Raw genomic sequence first — 17,947 nt, forward strand, 5'->3', positions numbered from 1 at the left:
AGTCAGTGTCAGATTTGGATTACCCGTAAGGAAGCTGCGTCGTTTTGAGAGGCTGTGACAGTGAAGGCTAATCGTGGACAGAGGCCCCAGTGTTTTCTACATGCTGGAAGCATGCGCAATCCACAAAAGAAAGCTGGCACGGGATGGCCTTGTCCCAAGAGATGTTACATGTACTGTGGATGACAGAGCTGGAGAGGTGAGCCATCAGCCTCAGGTGGCAGACGAGCTGCAGGTTGTGGTGTCTGCCCTGCTGGGTTTTGGTTGTGCTTTGATAAAACTTTCCTTGCTATAGCTCCATTCCCCACTTTTAGAATGGGGGGTGCTCACGCCATGATACCATGTACCGGAAGTGTGTAACCTGTATAATTTTCTGGTTATTTTTGTTGTTGTTTTTACAGAAACTTCGAATTATGATGACCGGTTAAGATTTTATGGTGGGCAGTGATGGCTCATGCCAGGGATACACAAAGAGAAACCTGTCTCGAAACCCCCCCTAATATTGATTTTAGGGACCAAGTCCCGGAAGATGGCTTAGCAGTTAGGACTACTGGTTGGTCCTTTAGAATATGCAGGCACCATTCCCAGTGTCCACACAGTTTATGCTGATACATAAATCCAGCCCCAAGGGGCCCAAATCCATCTCTGGGATCTGTGTGCTTCAGGCACACACGGTGCACAGGCATACATGCAAGTAAAACATCCAAACACATAAAATAAAAATATCAATGAAGGAAAAAAAGATTTTGGGGTATCTTACAAATGAACTAAATGCACTCTGTATTTTGAAATTGGCATAAACCTTTGAGGATCAAGATGGAATATTCGACTGAAGAGCAACAAGAGGAAGATGTTTAAAAGATGGTGAACACTGTTAGTCTGCTGGATTTGGAATCACCTAGAAGACACACCTTTGCATTTGTCTAACAGTGTTTCCAGAGAGGTGTATGCCTTTTTTTTTTTTTTTTTTTTTGTGGTGTGTGTGTTTGTGTATATGTGTGTAGGCCAGAGGTCAATGTCACATGTCCTCTTCAAACTTTTTTTTCCTTTTTTTTTTTTTTTTTTGAGACAGACTCCATATGGAGAGAAAACTGGGCTGGAACTCCAATATATTGTATATATGTATATATAAATTATATATTGGACTTTTCTGCGGACACCAGGACTTTAAGATGGCGTCCCTCGTGCCACTGAAGAAGAGGCTCATGGAGGTTAAACTTGGAGAGCTGCCAAGCTGGATAATGATGCGGGACTTCACCCCCAAAGGCATTGCAGGAGCTTTTCGGAGAGGGTACGACCGGTATTACAACAAGTACATCAACGTTCGTAAAGGCAGCATCTCAGGGATTAACATGGTGCTGGCAGCCTACGTGGTTTTCAGCTACTGCATTTCTTACAAGGAACTCAAACATGAGCGGCGACGCGAGTACCACTGAGGACACATAGCTGAGCATAACTGCCTGGCCGCTCCGATCAAGAACTCACCCGGCCGAACCTTCTACCCTGACAGAGAACTAGTGTCCAATAAATGGTGACTGACCAGTTAAAAAAATTATATATTGTATATATATGGGGTGCCCACAGAGTCCAGGAGATGGCACCAGGTACCCTGGAGCTGGAATTAGAGCAACTGTGAGCCGTGGAAGGCAGACGCTGGCATCTGAATGGATCTTCAAGTGCAGCCGGCACGCTCACCTGTGAGCCGCGTCGCTCACTCCCTTCCTTGCCGGTCACACTCTGATGGTGAGGGGGCCTGGTTGTCCACTTTATTAGAAAAAGAACTCAGGTTTCTGTATTTTAAAACTGTTCTTTTGAGACAGAGTCTTACTATATGGTCCAGGATGACCTCAAACATGTGGCAATCCTCCTGCCTCAAATCCACACACCACACACACAACCAACCCATCATGCACAACTTTCTCTTTTCTTTGTTTGTTTCTTTCTTCCACTTCTATCTATCTATCTATCTATCTATCTATCTATCTATCTATCTATCTAGAGACAGGGTCTCTCTGTCTTGCCTACTATGTAGACGAGGCCGATCACAAGCTCACGGAGAGCCTCCCCCCTCTGCTTGAATTAGAGGCATTGCTGCTTCACCATGCCTGGCCCAACTTAAAAATTTCAAGTACAAAATTAAGCACCTATTGATGAATTAAAAAAGATAAAATGATAATAAAAGAATGGGGAAGGAAAGACCTGGAATGGGGGCCCAAGGCCCAGAAGAGTGGCTCAGGATTGGGAATGGGCAGTGCGTACCTTAATCCTAGCTCTCAGAAGACACTGGCAGGTTTTATATACAGTTCAAGGCCAGTTTGATCTACTATTGAGTTCCCGAGTAACATAGTGAGACCCTGTCTTCAAAATAAAGCAAAGCAAAACAATCAAACAAAACCAGAGGAAAACAAAGAAATAGGAGAGGAAGGTCTTCTGGACTTGGGGTGGGGAGGTGGCCACCAAAAGACCTTCTTGAATCTCTTCTTGTAGTTCAAGGCAACGGGGGTCCAAGCTGTAGATTTTCAAAGTCATTCACCAAATCTTGCAGGCCCCAGGACTGTTGGGAAAGAAATATGGGTGCACCAATGGGTGTGAGGAAGAGAGGCAACATGAATGTTCCAGTTAACCGCGGGGACAGAGAGGTGTGGAGATCGTATGACCAAGAGAAGGCAGGGCTGGGAGGCTCTGGTGCAAGAGAAGAAAAGACATCTAGAGATGAGGGGTTGGGCCCAGGGGAGGGTCAAGGGAGGGGCACCCAAGGAACCTGGAAAGAGGGAGTTGGGAGCCTGCAGCAAGAAGCCAGGTTCTGGGCTGAGAATTCTGCTGCAGTGAGTTGGGCCTGCAATGGGGCAGGGTTTGCTGAAGGGGCGGAGTCTGCACTAGGAGGCGGGGCCTGCAGCAATATGGTTCTCACCTCCTTGATCCTCCGGAGCCGCCTCTGTATGCACCAGCTGTTTTTCTCCAGTCCGTTCCATGGTCTAAAAGGCTTTTGCTGGTTCACAAAGTTTGTCCAGCAGTCAGTAAACTCTGAGATGAAAAAAGAGGGTAGCCGGTGTGTCCCCAGGCCGTGCAGAGGCCTTCCCCTACTGCCTTCCCTTCTCAGGGATTCTCATAGAATCTGCCCAGTCGGGTGGAGGCATATCTTTCGACCCAGCAGAGCTAGCATCCTCCCTTCCTGCCCAGTTTCTCCCCGATCCTTCTGGCCACAGCTTGTCCTATAGAGACTGGGAAACTGGTGGCCGTGGTCCCTTCTTACGTGGGAGGCTCATGACGTCCACCTGGATCCCTGATCGCCATAGAGAACACAACCCCTTCTGGAACTTCCTCCTCCAGTGGAAATACAGGCGGGAGGTATAGATATGCAGAATTAGGTCTGGGCGATCCTTTTTGAATGCAGCCAGTTGCCGGGCACAGTACGGACAAGGGCTCCATGTGAGGTAGCAGGTAATTCGCGCTTGTTTCAGCTCCATGGACCGCATCTTCTCAAGGAAGAAGATTTCTATATGCTGTTTACCTCTCTAAGAGGAGTCGGGACAGACAGAAATTAGAAGGCAGAAGTCAGACACTATGAGACTGAGGGTGAGCTTGGAGACCAGGGGCTCCAGCTTATGGATTTCCTAATGTCTTGTCCAGCACAGGGAGAAGCCCTCTTTCTGTGTTCAACCATTAACTCCACATTCCTAAAGCACCACAGCCTTTTCTAAATTAGACAAGAATCCTGAGGTGCCCGGAGAAAACATGGTACTTTCACATCATGGTCCCCAGTGCTGTGGCCTCACTTCAGGATGCTGACCCCAGAACTCATTATGTAAACCAAGCTGGCTTCGAAGGCCTCTGGGGAGCTGGGATTAAAGGGGTGCGCCACAAAGTTCGGGAAGAGTGTTTCAGGGATGTTTTAGCCGAAGGGCAGGTTGTAGTAAAGAAAGGAAGAAGGGTGGGCAGCCTGGGAGACAGCCGTGAAGACGCCACTGTGTGTAGTTCATTGTTTCCCTCCAAGGCAGTGAAAAGGCAGACCCGGGAGAATGATCAAAAATGGAGCTCACCGTGTGTGATGGGAAGTATGTGCAACGCAAGGGAACAACCTTAGGATCCAGGACAAGTCAGAAAGACTGAGCCCCAGTGTGTTAAGGAAGAGAGAGGAACTGAAGGTTGGGACCCTCATGGTATTCATCATGTATTGGAGGGGCAGGGGGAAGTCCCTGGCTGCCTCTCCATCTCGCTCTGAGAACCCGTCTGGTACCTTGTGCAGCAGGCAGCCTTTGAGTGGCTCTTGGCCATTGGGCTGCTCCAGTTGGTAGCACAGATAGGGCTTCCTGTGGTAGTAACGCTGCCCCTGCGGCTTGACCCTGCGGCTGTTGTTAAATTGCAAGTAAAAGATATCTTCTCTTAGCATATTCATTTTGCTATTGTAAAAGAAACAAAAAGATAAACAAAGGTGAGAAAATGTGACCCCGGGGCTCAGCCTGCTCTTAAGCCAACCCTGGGCCAATGTGGGGAGTGGGATGTGGGCGTGGGAGTAGGGGTGGGTGGTACCGGTGCAGCAGGGAGTTGTTCCTGCCACCCTGCATGCTGCTTCCACACTCCCTGCAGGTGCCTTTTTAGGGTGGATGGTCACGCTGAGCCACTCTAGAAAACATTTTACATTTATATATCTATTTATTCATTTTTCGTGAGAGCAGGGTACATTTATGCATACAGAAATCTCACAGGCATGCACGGAGGAGGACGGAGACTTGCAGGAACTGGTTTCCTCCCAGGTTCTTTCATGGGCCTCACTGGGTTGGCAGCAGCTCCTTTATCTACCTTTATCTACACAGTCATTTTGCTGGCGCAGGATTTTTCTATTCTATTCTTTTTTTTTTTTTTAAACTTAAGGCCTGGCTCTTGCTGAAAGTCCTAACTTGAATTGGCACTTTGACATAACTACATGACATCACAGCCTGACTGCCCACACAGAATCTCCCCACAGAAGCAGCTCCCCAGAATTCCTAACCTGCTGCAGCTGATCTAATGAACTTTCCTCCTCAGCTTCTGACACCTTTGTTGTCAACCTGTCAATCATCAACCTGTCAATCACAGACCTGTCACCACATCCCCACATGGCCTCCTCAACCGAAGCCCTTGGTGATGTCTCTCCCAGACGGCTCAGCTCTCAAGGATGAGTAACCCCGTCTCAACAGGCTTTCCAGTCAAAGGTCCTCTGCTGGGGACCTCGTGACAGGAACTGCCAGCAGTAGGCCAGGATGAAGACATTTCAGTCAGCTCTTTGTAAAAAACAGCTGTTCCTAATTTCTCCTAACCTTAGCCCTGGACAACAGCTGTATAGAGTTCATCTGTGCGTGACTGCTTTTCAGTTGGCCTTGGTGTGCATAATTATTCTATTGCATTGTCCTATTTTTTTCCTCCTTCTGCTCTGGTGAATTCTGTGAAACTAGATGTTCCTGGATGTAATGATTCTTAAACAATTGGAAACTGAGGCACAGGGGCACAGCTCAGCACAGTCCTAATGACCCAGGTGCAGGCTGTGTGCTCTCATCTTGGAAACAATGTAATAACTGCACAATGGTAGTTCCAGATTAATGTTCGACTTGCAGATAAAGTGTGAAGAAATTATTAGAAATGAATTAGAGCCAACATTGGGATCCAAAGGAAAAAAAGGTTATTGAAGTTTCTAAGTTTTGTATAATATTTGAGAGTGGTTCCTGCATAAGAAATTATAGAATGCATAAAATTATATACTAGTAAAACTAAGTCAAAATACTGAAATTCTTAAGAGTCATTGTGTGCAATGTACAGGAACAGAAAACTAGCGAACTACTTAGTTAAGGGTTAATTTGATTCTTTCTGGCCACAGCCTGGCAGATTTGCCCATGTTCTTTATCATTAGAGCTTCACAGGAAAATGCAAGTAGCTGACCTTGGAGCTCTGAAGTATAATAAGTTAAAAGTTAAAGTTTAAATAATGATAACTTTGCAATTATTATTATTTTGGCCACAGGCCTGGGAATAGGGGAAGCTTGAAACCTTAGGAAACAATGGCAATTCTTAATTCTTTGTGGGAATGTGGTTATTCTTTTGAATTTGATTTGGCAATGATGATACAATGTCTTTTTTTCTAACTGCTTTTGGGGTATCAGTAAAAGACTGGGGCAAGAGAAAGGCTAGTGAGTGAGTGTGTGAGCTTGTGTGTGTGTGTGTGTGTGTGTGTGTGTGAGAGAGAGAGAGAGAGAGAGAGAGAGAGAGAGAGAGAAAGGGAGAGGGAGAGAGAGAGAGAAAAAGAGCAATTTAAAGCCTTGAAAAATTGTCTGTCAGTTTGTACCCAAAAAGTAGTCTATTTATTATGTGCCTTCCAGATATCCCTGCTTCCAGTTGAGAACTCTGATCCTGTGTTGAGGCTGGACCCCGACAGTCCTCCTCCCCCTGGCCACTAATGGTTCTTGGCCAAAGCAATTCTTTGGTGGTACCCAAAGGCCTGGGATAAGGCAGCCCAACTATATAGCCCAGAAGGGAAAGGGGACTATTTTCTGTCTTTCGTTTCTTTTCCTGGTTGAAATACAGGAAACCTAGCTCATCATGGTGAGTCTGTATGTCCTATGGTGCGCTTTCCCGTTCTTTCCCATCTCTGTGGCCGTGGCACACTTCGGAACACTCTCCTCTTTCTTATCCCCCAACTCCTGATCTCACAGCGGAGCGGATGGCGGGGCAGCTTGTCTAGAGTGAATGCATGCCTGTTTCCAGGAGCCGGTCCTCCCTGCCTCTCCATTCTGCAGTGAGCCCCTAATCCTGTGATCTCTCCGGGAAACTCCACCTTCCATTGATTGATAAACCTTCCTCACAGGCGTGCAGGATGCCCTGTGCCCAAAGCTTTCTATCAAGTAAGACATTGTCAAAGAATACAGCCTCTACCTTCTAGGGGGACACTGTGACAGCCCATAGTCCCATTCTGGAACAATCATCCTCTGTCCTTTTTTTTTTTTTTTTTTTTTCTTTTTTTGACCTGCCACTAGGATGCCATTTTAAACTATCTGACTTTCAGACTTCAGGCATTCAACTTCCTGTGTAATGTCCCCAGGCCACAGTGTGCACTCCTAGACCAGGAGCCCTGCCCCCCACTTTGTTCCACTATACACCTGCTTCGATTTTTCTGCGTGTGGCATGTCTGATACATGCACGTATGCATGTACACCCATGTGTGCCCGTGTGGAGGCCAGTGTAGGACACTGGGTATCTTATGGCCAGAACTGGAAGCTCCTTATTTAGTCTACACTGGCAGACCAGTGGGCTCCTGGATCTGGCCATCTTCAACACCCAGTGCTGGGCTATAAACACACAGCATTGCCCAACTGTTCTTACGGGGTACTGGAATTTGAACTCAGGTCTTCACACTTGCAAAGCAACTACTCATACCTCCTGAGCCCTCTCCTCATCCCTGCCCTCCCTGGGTACCCAGGAATCCTCTGTCTTGCAGCTTTCCTGCTTCTCTGCCAAGATTCGCATCAATACAATGTCACCCCATGTTGGGACTAGAGGCTATCTGAAGGCTTCAGTGGTGAAGAGCACTTGCTGCTCCTTCAAAGGACCCAGGTTTGCCTGCCAGCAACCACATGGCGGCCAGCAGCCAGCTAACTCCAGTCCCAAGAATCTGATAGCTTTTTTTCTGGCCTCTCTGGGTAGTGCATGCTGGTGTACTTAAGTGCAGGCCAAACATTTATACATACAAAATTTTTTTTTAAAAATCTTAAACAAAAACACAACTCACCACATGTAAAGTTTGGTGAGATTCTTAAAGTTCTTAAGAAGGATGAGGTATCTTGGGTAGCCACTTTTTTTGTCCCAACTCTTCTAACTTACATCTCAAAGGGAAAGTGGTCCCGCTGAAGGGGAAACAACTGGATAAATGTCAAGCCTAGGGGTACCATTCTATCTTACATGCTAGGCGGGTAGGGGCTGATTCCCAAGACTACAGACACAGGTGTGTGTGTGACACGGGTGTATGTGTGTGTGTGTGTGTGTGTGTGTGTGTGCGCAGGTGGGGTGGGACAAAGAACAACCCTTTGTTTTGTAGGGAGGTTTCTTGAAGAGACATGTCCCTCCCTAGCTCACATTGTGAAGAGGCCAAACCATCTGAGCCCAGCCTGCTGTCACCAGACCAAAACCCCGACTCCATTCCAGCCTGCACCCTGCCCTGTCTGGTTCTCCAGAAGAACGTAGCCCCATGTTTTCAAGGGGAACCACACGACGTCCATATGCAAAAGGACATGTACAGGTTAATGTCTAAGGCTTTTGAACCTCCACATTCCTCCCTCTGAACCCCCACATCCCCCCCCCCCGCCTAAGGTTTAGTTCATTGTCATTCATAGAGCAATGAAATGGCTTTTCTTTCTTTTCAAAAAGATGTCAGTTTTCATTTTGAATGATGTAGAGTCCGGGAGGGGGAAGGTGGGTAAGTGTACATACATGTGTGCGGGGGCCCAGAGAGATCAGCAGAGGCTGTCGAAGCCCCGAGACTGGAGCTACAGGCAATTATGAGCTGCCTGGTGTGCGTGCAATGTCCCTCTTCAAGAGCAGTGGGCGTTTTGTTAACCACTGAGCCTTCTCTGAGGTCCCTACTACTTGGGAGGCAGAGGCAGTCTTGAAAAAACAAACAAACAAATAAAAGCTCTGCGTCATGACACCTAGCATTAGGCAGGTCCTTCAAAAAAAAAAAAAAGATTTTATTTCTATGTATGCAATGGCATCTGTGAGTGTGAATGTGTGTGTGTGTGTGAGTATATGTGTGTGAGTGTGTGTGCATGTGTGAGTGTGTATCTGTGTGTGTATGTATATGTGTGTGAGTATATGTGTCCCCATATAGCATTTGGTGCACTATGTGGGAACTGGGGAATTTTGCCTCTACCCTGGTCTTCTTTCTCTTAACTTGGCATCCTTGAGGAGCCAGGTCTGTGTCCTGTGTGTTTGTGTGTGTGTGTGTATGAGTGAGTGTGTGTTTGTGTACATATGTCACACCCACCCACAAGGTGTAAGAAAAGATCTGCCTCTCACAAGTTCTCCTCTGACCTACATACGTACGCCATTGTACCCACTTACCCATGCACAAACACAACACAAAAAAGGGTTGAGATCCTTTTATAGAGTGGGAGAAACTAAACTAAAAAATATGAAACACCCAAACCCACTATCCAATCAGTAAATGAGAAATGAAGCCATACCGAGGCTCGGGCTATATCTGAGATGCAGCAGTGCTTACAGTGCAAACCTGAGGCTCTGGGCGAGGATCCTTAGCTCTCACGTAAAGAGCCGGTTATGGAGGGGCAGGCTGTGGTCCCAGCACTGCAGCCGGCTATCCCAACCATGTGGCCAACTCATGGCCTGGCTCAAAAGCTGAGACAGAGCAACTGAGCAAGGCGTCCACCCATCATTCCTCAGTCTCTCCAACATGCACATGCAGTCATGGATACACATGTGTGCGCATGCGCACACACATGCACACACATGCGTGCATATGAGCGTGTGAAACCACATACATATACACCTCACATCCCACATTATATTGAATTTCCATCTCATCCAACAATAGCTTATGCCTGCAATCCCAGCACTTGAGACCAGCCTGGTCTATGTAGTGAGCTCTTAGCCACCCATGACTACCTGTTGAGAGGCACTGTCTAAAAAATTCAAACAAAACATTAAATTAAAAAGAGTAAATGATACCAAATTCTGGGGAGGAAATGATGCACGGGAGGAAGCCCTTCCTCTGTGGGTAGAAATATTCACTAATGTAGTTTCTAGGGAACAGCACGGAGGTCTCAAATGACCAACAATTAAAAGAGCATGTGACCCAGACACACCACTCCTAAGTGTAAACAGGAACGTCACCATGCCACAGAGTCATCTTCACATTATCCACAAAAGCCAAACTATGGGACCATCCTAGACGTGTCCATCAACAGAAAAATGGATGAAGACCGTGGGGCTTGTACACAATGGAGTCTTACTCCACTGTGAAGCAGAAAACACCTGCTTTGCAGGTAAATGGATGGACTGGAGACCAGGATGCTAAGGGAATAAGCCAGACAAAAACACAAAACCACATGCTTCCTCATTCAAATACATACATACATACATATGTGTGTGTGTGTGTGTGTGTGTGTGTGTGTGTGTGTGTGTGTACATATGGAAGGAGGAGGGACTATTGTGATTAGGAATGGTCCAGCTGGGGAGGGAACAAGAGGACACTGGTGGTGGTGGTGGTGTGTGTGTGTGTGTGTGTGTGTGTGTGCACACAAGTGACAACTACATCAATATACATTTGTGAAGATACAGTAACTAAACCCATTATTTTGTACACTGACTTAAAAGCTATAAATACATATGAAACAAATTAAAGCACAGCTCCTAAAAGCACAGAAGCGGGCAAGCAGTGGGGTCTCCGGAAGGGACCCAGGGTGGGAGGAGAGCCAAAGTGGCTACTTCTGGCCACCTCAGCACTTCAAGAGGCACTGTTTGGGGTTTTGTTTCCCTTTATTGGGTCCCCCGCCTGTGGCCCTGGGAAAGTCCCCAGTTTCTGACTGGGTTCCTAAAGCAGCTGTGTGACCACATCCACGCCTGTAGGAGCCTCTGGATGGGATGGCCCTCCTGTTTACTTTTTGTTGTTTTTTGAGACAGAGTATCTTTGTGTAGCCTTGGCTGTCTTAGAACTCACTCTGTAAACCAGGGTGGCCTGGAACTCACAGAGATATGCCTGTCTTCCAAGTGCTGGGATGAAAGGTGGTCCTCCCTTTTTAAAATCTCCTTGGGCGCTGCCTATCTACACTCTGTTCTCAAGCTTCCCACATACCTGCTCTGGTGCATCCTGTGGGATATCCTGGGCAGGGTGGTCCTAGACCTCCAGTCTGGGGGCCTCACTTTCTGCTTAGTAAACTCCAAGTCCCTGCTGTCCCCATCCCAGAACAGGAGGGCCCAAGGCAGCTAGGCTGGCTCAATCTCTCAGGATGACTTTACTTCCCATGATTCTCTGGCTTGGCACAGCAGGGCCTAGGTAAAGATAGGTCTTCTCATGCAGTCTGAACAGGGACCCAAAAGGAAAGGAGAAGCAAAATGCCAGTAAGGGAGCTAGGTGCAGAGCTGGATGGGAGGGGGAGGGGCAGGAGGAGTCCTCCTCACTCACCCCTAACGGGCACTTGGTGTGGTTCAGGGCACAGGATTTCATCTCGGGCCCTGGAGAAGGCAGCACCTTCTGCCCTGTCTGCCACCCCAGCAATACAGGAATGGAGGGACCTCTTAGAAGAGGTCTCAGACTGTCTCTCAAGGTTACACAGCAAATAAGCAAGGCTGGAGAGATGGCCAGGTCTGCTCCCTCCTCCAGCTGCCCCTTCTGTGGCTCTCATTGTCCTCAAGAGTAGGGGGGTGGGGAAGAGGTGACTCCCATAGAGCCTGCCAGGTCTAAGATACCAGAACAAGGACTTCAAGTTCACCTTCCTGAAGCTTTCAGCCGGCTTTGGCAAGTCCAAACCAAGGATCCTCAGATTAACAACACAAAGAAGTCTGTGGAAAGCTATCACCTCAGGGCCTGGCTCTCACAAGGACAGGCATCCCTGGCAGGCCTCCTCCCCACCCCCATCCTTCCTTGGCTCCTCTCCTGCCATTACAGAGGTTCAGGCAAGAGTTTAGTCATCTGGGTCAAGCTGAACTCTTATTTCTCACGGCAGGGGAAGCCAAGGGCTATTGTCCAAGGCCAGCCTCAGCTCTCCGGAGCTTCAACCAAATACCTGCCTCCTTGTCTCACTTCCCATCCTGCCCAGTTGCCAGAGGCACCTTCCCTGGCTGTCCCTTTTACTCTTAAACACCCAAAAAGTATTCATCATCATCATCTTCATCACCACCATCATCAACATCATCATCGTCACTATTAGTAGTATGTGTGTGACTGATATAGGTGTCATTAGGCATGGCCTAAGGGTGAAGGTCAGAGGGCAACTCTGTAGAGCTGTTTCTCTCCTCCCTCCTCTATGTGGGTTCTAAGGACCACAGTCATGTCACGAGGCTTTTGTGACAAGCACCTTTACCCAGAGAGTCACCTTACCAGCCTGCTCTACTCTTGCCAGCTCGTTCCTCCATCCTCCTCCCCGGACCTCTTACATAAGTGTACCCTGCCACTCCCTTTTGTTCAGTCTCAGTCCCCACAGCTCACCTGCACCCCACCTGAACTTCGTCTCTGGGAGACGTTTTATTAGATAGACATTTGACAGGGTGGGTAAATAGTTGGAAGGGCCCAGGATATAGTAAGTTCTGGAAAATGGAAGAGGGTGCCAGGGTCTGGTCAGGGTTTCTCCTGGGGTGCTGGAAACCAGAGCAAGGACTCTGTGCTTTCCATCCACAAAGAAACCTCGTAGCCACGTGAGATGTGCAAGTTCAAAGCCCCTATGCCTTAGGACTCAGAGTGCAGTCAGTATTTGGAGAACAGCCACTTAGGTGGGTCCTCATTCAAGGTCAAAAGCAAACATGGGAAAAGGTGATTTGGACAGAGGGATGCTAGCAAGGAAGGTCCACACAGCAGACAGAGACCCAACAAGAAGGAGCATCTATAGGCCAGGGGAGAGCAAGTCAGGAAAAACTGTCAGCCTCTCGGACAGGGTGGGTAACATCCTGGCAGCTGGGAATCTGACAGCTCCTCCCTTCCTCTAGGCAACCAAGGCTGCCTTCTTTTTAAAAATTATTTTCTATGTGCATTGGTGCTTTGCCTGCATGTATGTATGTGTGAGGTTCTCCTGAGACTGGAGTTGCAGACAGGCTATAAGCCACCATGTGGGTGCTGGGAATTGAACCAAGGTCTTCTGGAAGAGCAGCCAGTGCTCTTAACCACTGAGCCGTCTCTCCAGCCCTCAAGACTGCCTTGATGAGGTTTCTCTACCTTCCAGTCTTCATGCTTACACATAAACCAGTTGGCTTGCAGCAGGACTCAGCGATGGGAGACATCAGGTTACAGGATTGGGAGGGAGAAGAGGGAAGGCATGAGAAAACCCCTCACCTGAGAATCTCCTGAAGCTTGAAATCCTGGAAACAAAAATTTTTCCCCAGTCTCTTCCAAGGCCTGAATGGCTGGGCGCCATTGAATACAAAGTTGTTCCAGCACTTTTTAAATTCTGAATCAGAAGAAGAGAGAATGCAGTTAGGACCCAGCAGGAGTCTCCACAATCCCTCAAGGCTGGCTCCCTAGGCACACCCCCTTCTACAGTGGCGGCACCCACCCCTCACCTGGTAAGCCCATGACAGCGACATGGGCTCCTTCCTGAAGGAGCCTGCAGAGCTTCCGTGGGTAGTTCAGGTCCCTTAGGTTGTAGAAGCGGGAGATGAAGATGGCCAGGCTCAGGTTGCGGTGTGTGGCCAGGAACCTGGCTACCTCTTCGGCACAGAGGCTGCAGGGGCTCCAGGACGTATACCAGGTGACCTTGAACTCTTCCCCTGGGGGTAGCACGTTCAGTACTTGGTCATGGAACCAGTATAAAAAGCAGAGTTCAGCATGGATGTAACCCTGGGAGCAAAAGGGGAACCCTTGATGGGGGGTAGGAGCAGGCCTCAAGAGGTAGGGTGAACGGGACCTACATCCCGTGTCCCTCCCCATCTTCTTTGATGATGCTGGAATCCCTCACCATTCAGGATTTAGTACTAACTCTGCATTCCCAGCATCCCCTCTCACTAGCACTCTGAGCCCTGTTGGAGCCAGGTCCACTGGGGGGATGGGCTGATTACCTGTCTGCCACATCTGCTGTGGAGGACATGAGCTAAGAAGACCCCTTAAGGAACCACCGGCCAAGGGTAGCTACCGAGTCCTTGGAACATCGCTCACCTGAGGTTACATTTACTGCACATGCCCGATACACATCGTTTCCTTTACAATTTTTTAAAATTATTATTTATCTATTGGTTTTTCAACACAGGGTTTCTCTGCATTGCCCTGCCTGTCCTGAAACTCACTCTGTAGACCAGGCTGGCCTTGAATGCAGAGATCCACCTGCCTCTGGGAGGCATGAGCCACTACCGCCCAACATCATTATTACTTTTTGAGACAGGGTTTTACTGTGGTATCCCTGGCTGACCTGGAAGTGGCTATGTAGACCAGGCTAGCCTCAAACTTACAGAGGTATACCTGCCTCCACCTTCAGAGCTGTGAGACTAGAGGTGTGGGCTACCACACCCAGCCTCTACACTCTCAATGGGTTTAGCTCCTGTCTGTTGTGAGAAGGGCCTGGGTAATATATTTATTTAGCTTTTTTTTTGTGTGTGCCCATGGTGGGAGCATGGGTGTGCTCACGAGTGTGCTGGTGAAGGGCTAGATATTGACCCTGGATGTCTAGCTCACTCCCCATGTGAAGACAGGGTCCCGAATGGTACCCAGGGCTTGCTGACTCAGCTAAGCCCGTGAGCCAGCTTCCTCTGAAGTTTCCTTGATTCTTCCTCCCATAGGTTAGAAATATAGCTGGCCTCTAGGCCCATCTAGCTTTTACATGGATTCTCAGGACCCAGCATTTGGGTCTCGTGCTTTTGTGATGAGTTCTTTATCCTTGGGGCCACTTCTGCAGGCCTTTGGCATTTATTTATTTATCTAGATAAGATCTCACCCAACCCAGGCTGGCCTCCAACTCCACATAAACAAGGATGATCCTGAACTTCTGGTCCTCCTGTCTCCACTTCCTGAGTGCTAGGATTCCAGGTGTGAACCACCATGCATGTTTTTCCTGTGACTCCCATGAATGTTAGGGGAACATTCCACCAACGGAGCCACATTGCCAACTGAATACCTCTTTGCTAAAGACCCCTTGGTGAGTGGAGACAGGTACACCGCAGTTTATCCAATTCACTTCATAGCACAGGAAAGAATTCTTTCGGCCATAAGCATATTGTAGGTTCTCAAAATGGAAGTAGAATGTCTTTTGATTTAACTTCTTTAGTGGGTTTCTGCAGGCACAAGAGAGAAAACAGAAATGGAAACGCCAGAGAGGTGCCCTCCTAGGGCGCCCCCGCTGCTCCTCCCAGTTCTACCAGAGGACATGGAAGGCCCAAGGAAACAAAAAGTCCAAGGCCCCTCAGTAGTTCACTGCAGACCCTTCCAGACTCCACACCTCCGAGTGGGATGGAGGTTTTCAAAACCAAGGAAATGAGAGCGGGGAGACTGGCAAAGTCCCGATTCTGAGAGCAGACGTAAAAGCCGAGAGTGGGGGTTGTGAATCTATTACCCTGAGTTGGGGTATCAGAGATAGGAGGATCCTAAGAGCTCACTGGCCAGTCGACTGGAATCCACAGGCTCATTTCAGTGAAAAACTCTAGCTCAAAACTTAAGTGGACAGCAACTGAGGAAGATGCCTGACATCAACCCCTGGCCTCTGGATGGGTGCAGACATCATATACCCCACCCCACGATGTACTACTGTTAGACAAATCCCTGACTTCACATAGGCAACCTACTGTCTCAGTATTTCTTGGACCTGAAGTCATCAAGCCCTTCCTTGACCCTGCAGGCAAAGTTCTCATTTATAGGTCGGGAAATCCCGAGCCTGTAACTATAGTCTTTAAGAAGCAGGAACAAGAGGATTATGCCAAGATTCCTGCTTGAACTATATAGCGAGTGTCAGGCTAGTCAGGGCTTCATAGTGAAATCCTGTCAGGGATCGGGTGGGGGACAAAAAAAAAACAAATAAAACAAAACGTAAAACAACAACAACAAAACAGCCAAACTACTACGGCCACCATAATAAAATTACTCAAGATAATAACAACCAAAAGCAGGAGACAGAGTCTGGATCCCCTACCTCAGAGCTGGTTAGGTATTAGTGGCCTTGGAGGGCACCAGGCTGGACCCCTCCCTTATAGCCAGCAGCCTGTAGAAAAAAAGGGCTGAAGGAGCCAGACTTCAATCAATCCTTGGTCAGAAGAATGGAACTTGAGTCTTATCTCTGACTCTGGAAGGAGAGGTGGCATCTGGGACTAGTTACAAGGCCACACACAGGGTACAAGGCTATTAACAGATAATTGCCCATAACTGGCTTCAGAAGCATTAATCCTGGAGGCTGATGGCTGGCAAGGGGCTTTCTGTTGAAGATTAAGGACATGCCATTCTGTGACACGGCAGATGTCACTCTGTACAGGTCACTGGACAGAACAAAGCTGCTCAGGGAAAGGTGAATCTGTTCTAAAGTTTGGCCAGGAAGATGGCTCAGCGGGTAAAAGTACTAGCTTTGCATTTCCACCACACCCACCCACGCACGCACGCACGACGCACACATGACGCACGCACGACGCAAACACGAACTTGCGGCTGGGTCGCACACGGAACAGTGGTCTCCTTTTGCTGCCCACTCTCCGCTTTCTTGGCAATACATTGGGTCTATCTTTTGCCTTACCGTTAAACTGTCTGAAGAAAGCTTTAATCGACATCCCAGGCACCAGGAGAGGGGACAGAAACCAGTTAGAGTGTCACCCAAGGGAGTAGGCAGTTTGGGGTATAACTTCTTCTTATATGGAGGTTTAAAATACACTCACATCTCTTCACGTTGGGTGTGTGCACATGTGTGTGTGTGTTATGAGTTAATATGTGCATGGTGGGAAGCCTGGGGGTCAGGAGAGGGCCTTGGATCTCCAGGAGCTGTAGATACAGAGGATTTTGAGCCATACCCTGTGTTTGCTAAGGAGCTGAACTCTGTGGAAGCAACGAAGGTTCTTAACTGTGGAGCCATCTCTCTCCAGTGCCAATCCCGCCTCCTAGTCTTTTGCTTTTACTCAAGCAAGATCTGAATGGTATGGTTCGGAGAAGTCAGTGTCCATCCAGACAATGGGTGTGTTAAGGAACTTCTTCTCTTCACTCTTTCCCAGAGGGGAGGGGCTACTTCTGGGAAGGTGGTTCACATGGCCTTAGAGACTGGTCCCCTCTTCTCCCATTATCATCCGAGGTTGGGTTAAACCAGAACGGATATTCTAGAGCATCCATCAAAAACGTCCTCCAAACGCGACCGTCCAAAGTCTGCTTCCACGGATTTTTCTTTAAATTTTGACGCACAGCCCAGCCCTGGATCAGCAGGAAGACCCACAGACAAGCAGCCCCAGACAGAGGAGGAGTCTCAACAGGAAGCAATATGGGCGGCGTGGAGAGGGGTGCAGGGTGGCCAGTTTAGAAGCAGATATAAGTCAGCCGAAGTGACTTAGAGCAAGGACCCTCGAGGAAAGTGGGAGCTACAGAGGATCCTAGAGAGAGTGAGGGAGGAGTCGCGGGGGGAGGTCTGGGTACCTAGAGAGGCTCACCAAGAAGCACAGTGGGGGCCAACAGGAAGAGACTGCGGTGAAAATCTTAGAGGAGCGGAATCAGCCGTACCTGATCGGTGGTCTGCGATGGCTGCATCCAAGGCAAACTGGTCCCATCCCAGCTCTGGGCCCCAGACTCTGGGGTTGCATTTGTACAACTGACTGTGTATAGGAGTTGGCTTTGGGAGACCCCAGAAATGCAAGTGACCTCCCGGGCCATGTGAATGCAGGCCCCACCCTCTTCCTGCTTCAGCTCCCGGAATGGGAGGGCTCTAGGCGATCAAGCCCAAAAGGCTCCTGCCCACCTTCTCTCCTATTTGTCCCCTGGCTTGGCAGAGACCTGCTCCTCCGGACAGCGGTCCGCGGGAATCGCAAAGAAAGGGGAAATTAACTGATGATTGACGGTAAGGTTAGGAGAGACGCCCCAAGGATGGCCCCAGGCTTTTCCATCCAACCTCCCTAGAACAGAGCTTGGAGCAGAAGCTGTCTGTTGAACCAAGGGTTTGGCTCTCCAGCTGTGAAGGAGTGGGCGCGGGGGGACTCCTAGATTCTCTCCCTTCGGCTTAGGAGGGGAGGGGACAGCCTAGCTTCGGGTTTCTAATTGTGGCCTTGGATTTTGGCATCCTTCACCTCTAAGTTTCCAGCTGCCCCAGGTGTGGCGC

At 48.7% G+C, this 17,947-nt stretch overlaps 2 protein-coding genes across 2 annotated transcripts; one reads left to right on the plus strand and one right to left on the minus strand.

Annotated features, from left to right (window-relative positions):
- Positions 1–1,155: 1,155 nt before the first annotated feature.
- On the plus strand, positions 1,156–1,882 carry LOC308438190 (ATP synthase subunit f, mitochondrial-like). The gene has a single exon (XM_080939480.1). It carries the CDS (start codon positions 1,170–1,172, stop codon positions 1,431–1,433), a length of 264 nt encoding a protein of 87 aa, XP_080795606.1. The 5' UTR covers positions 1,156–1,169; the 3' UTR covers positions 1,434–1,882.
- A 159-nt stretch (positions 1,883–2,041) lies between these two features.
- LOC308438049 (DNA dC->dU-editing enzyme APOBEC-3-like) lies at positions 2,042–17,465 on the minus strand. Its single transcript, XM_080939360.1, has 8 exons — positions 17,356–17,465; positions 14,792–14,948; positions 13,248–13,524; positions 13,021–13,135; positions 4,235–4,397; positions 3,251–3,512; positions 2,909–3,021; positions 2,042–2,551 (listed from the first exon to the last, which is right to left on the minus strand). Exons 1-8 carry the CDS (start codon positions 17,433–17,435, stop codon positions 2,486–2,488), a joined length of 1,233 nt encoding a protein of 410 aa, XP_080795486.1. The 5' UTR covers positions 17,436–17,465; the 3' UTR covers positions 2,042–2,485.
- Positions 17,466–17,947: the final 482 nt, after the last annotated feature.

Source organism: Micromys minutus (assembly GCF_963924665.1).
Source record: "Micromys minutus genome assembly, chromosome: 27".
In the NCBI taxonomy this organism is placed as follows: Eukaryota; Metazoa; Chordata; class Mammalia; order Rodentia; family Muridae; genus Micromys; species Micromys minutus.

What these genes read in the sequence shown, in the direction of transcription:
- LOC308438049 (XM_080939360.1), bottom strand. Translation starts at nt 17,435, where the DNA reads ATGCAACCCCAGAGTCTGGGGCCCAGAGCTGGGATGGGACCAGTTTGC. An exon ending in CATCGCAGACCACCGATCAG is followed by an intron (nt 14,949 to 17,355) that starts GTACGGCTGATT and finishes TTGTGCCTGCAG; the next exon opens with AAACCCACTAAAGAAGTTAA. An exon ending in CGCTGTCATGGGCTTACCAG is followed by an intron (nt 13,136 to 13,247) that starts GTGAGGGGTGGG and finishes CTTCTGATTCAG; the next exon opens with AATTTAAAAAGTGCTGGAAC.
- LOC308438190 (XM_080939480.1), top strand. Translation starts at nt 1,170, where the DNA reads ATGGCGTCCCTCGTGCCACTGAAGAAGAGGCTCATGGAGGTTAAACTT.